This window comes from Olea europaea, chromosome 4, assembly GCF_002742605.1.
Source record: "Olea europaea var. sylvestris chromosome 4, O_europaea_v1, whole genome shotgun sequence".
Taxonomy (NCBI): Eukaryota; Viridiplantae; Streptophyta; class Magnoliopsida; order Lamiales; family Oleaceae; genus Olea; species Olea europaea.
The window spans coordinates 17,231,136-17,236,175 of record NC_036240.1 but is presented as its reverse complement, the minus strand read 5'-3'; the positions used below and the strand labels follow the sequence as shown (position 1 = coordinate 17,236,175).

Sequence of the window (5,040 nt, the reverse complement as noted above, 5' to 3'; positions counted from 1 at the left end):
AAAAGGTAAAATGACGAGAATACCCTTCACTTAATAGAGAAATTGCATGAAAATGGATGAAAATGATCTTTTATGCAATCAAATGTATAATTAAGGGTGAAAATACCAAAAAGTGGAAGGTATGAACGATTTTCATATTATTAGTGAAATATAGTGAGATTATGTATCGATTACACTTGTATTAATGCTATTGCTAAAGTTAGGAAGGGCCTATCATCTATTGTACAACACATGGCCTCTATCTCAAGTATTCAGCATTCATACGTACATCAAGAAGCAAATGAGGCGGCCATACATATCAAAACAAGCATTTGTAGATTTTCACGACAATATTTGGTTATAAGAATTCCACTTTTCCTAGTAAACATATTATCTTTAGATGTTTCAGGGTTAATAAATTGCTATCAGAAATGGAAAATCTATCTACTATATCAATAATCGAGTTGGATCTGATTTTGTGCCGAAGCAATTTATAAAGTATGGGCTGAAACTAGTGAAATCGAAGGAGAATAATATGCACGAATTGGACTTTTTGATGAACGTATTGAGAGAAAATTTGGACCTTTCCTCTGCAGCTTATATGGAAGATTTCTCATTCTTTAGCCGAAAAGATATGTGGAAGACTAAGCCCTCTCGGGGACAACCAATCCGATATATTTTCCATGTTCATAGGAGTGTGTGTATGTTTTTGCCTTACGAACCACATGCTCTAATCTTTTGAGCTACAAGCTCCACCCTGTCTCCATCGATAAATTGAAATATTTCGCGACTTAGTTGACCTGATCAAAAAAAAGAAATTATCTTGAATGTACCAAAAATGTACACTTAGCATTTTTCTAAATCTAATTTATAAAAAACAAACATCCTCATTCACCCGCTGCCTCCAAATTTGACCTTCACAGTTGACGCCCTCGAACCCCAACAAACCCAATTTGCTACTACTCTTATTGATTTAGGGCCCTTGGAGCAATTTTCTCCCAGAGCACTTGTTGGAGGAAGCATCGCAGAAAATTTCCACCCTCGACCTGGATCAGCCAACTGCCACATTTGTGTTGGCGTATAAGGGCAGAAATGGGTCCCACTTCTCCATTTTAGTCAATTCTTTAGCAGTAATATTTACGCTTTTCACTCTACAGCTCGATTATCAAGTTTTTCAATTCCCTATCGTTTTCCTCTACCAAGAAACCCACGAAAACAAGATTTTCAGTAAATCAATCATTACGAGAGCATACACAAATTGGAAAAGAAGGGTGTTTCATGGAATCAAAGCTTTTTGCGAAGCCTATACCAGCAGGGCCATACTTTCCAGGACGCACCGATTTGGATAGGATGCCAGAAACCCCAACTCGCGGAGCTCACCACCGCCGAGCACACTCTGAGACTTTTTTCCGGTTCCCGGACCTTGACGATATCCTCCTTGACGACGTTGCTTCAGACCTTAACTTTGACCTACCCCCAAACCCACCATCCCTCCCTAATGCTCCGCTGGCTCAGCCGACGTGGTCCAATAACAGTGAAAGTAGGCCTTTGAGCCATGGGTCCCACTTCCGGAGCCTTTCGGTGGACGCCGACTTCTTTGAGGGGCTTGGATTTGATGGTCCTGCGCCGGCTATGGAGGAGAATAATAAGGTTGGCCAAGCGAGCGGTGGGCCGAGACATAGACACAGCAATTCGATGGATGGGTACGGAAGTGCAACTTCGTTGGAGGAGGACTCTAGCGCAAAGAAGGCTATGGCATCAGATAGACTTGCAGAGCTTGCCTTGATTGACCCAAAGAGAGCTAAAAGGTTTGACTTTTTACTTGCGTTATCTTTCTTCGGAAAATTTTTAAGAGTTTTTCTTGAATTTTTGTTGAAGAGTTTATATTTGGAATAGTTGTTTGTTCATTTATATAGGTATAATTAAAGTCAAATATGAACCAGAAGTGTGGAAATGTTTTGAATTTTCTTTACTAGAAATTTCTGTGGATAGGTGTTTGATGAGCTATTGCAGAGCATTTATTTTCATGTTGTTTTACCATTGTTGAAATTGGTCATCGATGAGCCACTTGTATCGACACTGTGAACATAACTTCCACAAAAGGCCTGCAAAAAGCAAGATCGGCCACTGTTGATGGTATCGAGTTTGTGAATGCTGCTGTGTGAAAGTCCATCATTATTTCAGTAAGTCGAGGTCTTCTTTTGTTATATTGAATGAAAAGGTCATTTGGTATTTACGAGATTGAGAGATAGAGAGGGAGAGGGAGAGGTGGTAATTGTATTGGAGAATTAGTGATCTCTCGCGTCATATGTAGATTCTCTTCAGATCGGGTGGGCCCTGCACCTCATCATTTGGGGTTTAACCTTCCTAGTATTATCTTGCTTGAGCGAGTTGTAACATCACAATCATAAGAATTCCTTGCTTCATAAGCTTAATTTCAGAAACATTTTTGGTTGAATTACTAGCTTTCTTGACTCTGATGCTGCAGTTTGACGCACTTATACAACCATAAACTCAATCATAATTGAAAAAGTTCGATTTCCACAATCAAGAGGCAATTTTGTGGCATTATCTCACACAATTATGGTTTTGAGCCCTTTTCAGTTTGATATATTTGTATTAGTAGAAAAGGAGAATAGATGTATCCAAAGGCTGTCTTCGAAATAGAAGAAATATATGAGCTTGTTTTTCATGAACGAATTTCTACCTTAAGCTCTTCAACTTAATAAAATTGGGGTTATGGGTGGTTTTAGGGAGTTAACTTTCATATTTAAAATTGAATCCCCCACACATGTGGGTTGGGTCAACCCACATGGCCTCCCAAGACACATTTTCAACACTAGTCGTTCTAGCTCAGTGGTGGTAGTTGGCTGCCCTTTTTATATTATACATTCGACCTGGGCAGAGAGTATGTGGAACTCTTTGCCCAGGTTTCATCTTGGTAATCTTTAGCCAATGCTGACTTGTCCCATCATATGATATCAGCAATCCACATAGCACATGATAATTCTTTATTAATATGTTTCTACTTTCCTGATTTAGGTTGCTGATAAAGCCGGGAACAGAGAAACGATTGCTAGATTTCATTCCTGCCCTTTTTTATAGCTATATATTCGGAAAGAAAAGACAGTTCGTGATAGCTGTCTGAAAGAAACTTTTTCCTGAGTCAAGTGCCTTGGTTCACTTTTAAGAACTCCAGCATATTTCCCATATTATATAACCATGATTGAGCATTCATTCCATTATCTTTATTCTGTTTCTCTGTGTGCACACATAGCTGTTGTCGTGTGTATGTCATTATATGGATGAATCATAAATGTTCTGGATTTTTCCTTTTAAATATTTTTGACATGGCTTAGTTATGTTTTACTTATAATATTGCAAATTAAATCTGGTTTTTTCTATTATAGGATTCTTGCAAATAGACAATCTGCTGCACGATCGAAAGAGCGAAAAGTACGATACACAAGTGAGCTGGAGAAGAAAGTGCAGACCCTGCAGACAGAAGCAACAACACTCTCTGCACAGATCACTATACTGCAGGTATATATATATACTACTCGATCGTTATGTTTTTGCCAAAAAATATTAGATAACACTTATAATTGCACGACAACTAAAAGCTAACTTGGTTTGATAATTTTCTGCTGAATGGATGGCATTAAGTTTGATATTTGGAAACATATTGTTGAAATAAAGCACCATAGCTGAAAAACTTTAGTCGGCATATTGGAATCCTTTCATTCATTTCTTCTTATTTTCAAGTTATTTTGTATAATGATGGACCCTTATTATTGAAGGTTTATAACTTATAAGTCATGTAGTCAATGGTCAGTCCCGTGTCTGTAATGCCTTTTGCCTCTTTTTGGAGCCTGTTTGTATGCTTTCAGTTGTTAGCAGCGATTGACCTTCAAGGAATTTGTTGGAATTTAGAAAAAAAAAATTCATAAATCAGATCGACTGATTCGTGTTAAAAATGTTATAGGGTCCTTTTCCTATTCCATCAGTGCTGCTGGTTTTAAAACAAATATTTTCTCGATGTCTCATAATGTTTTGGATAAAACCTTTTGCCATCCTGCAGAATTTGTCACTCTCCCTAAGTCAAAGGGCCTTATATTTCTGCCTCTAGCTAGTCTCTTGATCAACAGCCAACTTTCCAGTTTCATTGATTAGTTTGGCTATTCTATCCTCTCTCTTACACACCCTGTTCCGTTTTTCTCTATCATCGAATAAGTAATATAAGCTTTTTGGCCTACCTAAAACCAGCTGAGTCTTTTACCTTGCAGGAATTATGGTTCCTTCTAAAGGTTTTTAAAAAAAATTCATCATGTTGAAGCACATATTCTTAAAATGGAAAGTGGCATATGGAGGAAGTTCTTTTTGCCTTATCTTTTAACAAATTTAAAGTCCATTCCTCGAAAGTCAGGGAATACCCTCAAATATGCCAGATCTCTAACTTTATGCACTACCAGATCCTAACGCATCTTCGCCTCATAAGTGCCTAGGTCAAAAGGCACAAAAGATTCCAACACAATCAGCTGCAGCAGATATCATCATCAGGCTTCTCCATATTCCAGCTTTTCACAGTTTACCCCTGTAAGCTCAATTGCCTTTCCCCCATGTTGATGAATTTCTGATAAAGTATTGTTAAGACATGAATGGAAGAGAGTTGAGTCTCATTCCCTTGAGATCCCAAAGAGATTTTCGCTAGAGAAGATTTATTGGGCATATATAGTTTAGTAAAAAGCTGGTTCTGGTACTTTTTTAGCGGGATGGGATGGAGAGGGTGAGAGCCTGGGGAAGTATTTATTCTATTTGTTCTTTTGCTTATCATTCAAACAAAAGAATGGGTTTCATGTGGAGGCGAATTGCACTATATGTTCTGTGAATGTCTGAGGCTTACAATTATCATTTCGGATGGCAAGCGATATAGAGGAATGAAAGAATAATATCCATATGGTTGTCGGTAAGTACATGATAAGATTTATCCCTTGTTTGGGCTCCATTTTAATGGAATTTTTCTTTTTCTTTTTTTTTTTTGGGGGGGGGGGGGGGGGGGGG

The 5,040-nt window shown here is 38.1% G+C and overlaps 1 protein-coding gene across 2 annotated transcripts; it reads left to right on the top strand.

Moving 5' to 3' along the window:
- The first annotated feature begins 996 nt into the window (after positions 1-996).
- Positions 997-4,958, top strand: LOC111393840 (transcription factor VIP1-like). 2 transcript variants are annotated; one of them, XM_023019559.1, is made up of 3 exons: positions 997-1,787; positions 3,390-3,522; positions 4,478-4,958. In XM_023019559.1, exons 1-3 carry the CDS (start codon positions 1,258-1,260, stop codon positions 4,577-4,579), a joined length of 765 nt encoding a protein of 254 aa, XP_022875327.1. In that variant the 5' UTR covers positions 997-1,257; the 3' UTR covers positions 4,580-4,958. The 2 variants fall into 2 exon arrangements, with proteins under 2 accessions (XP_022875327.1, XP_022875328.1); XM_023019560.1 differs by having other exon boundaries at positions 1,002-1,787; positions 4,452-4,499.
- The last annotated feature ends 82 nt before the right edge of the window (positions 4,959-5,040 follow it).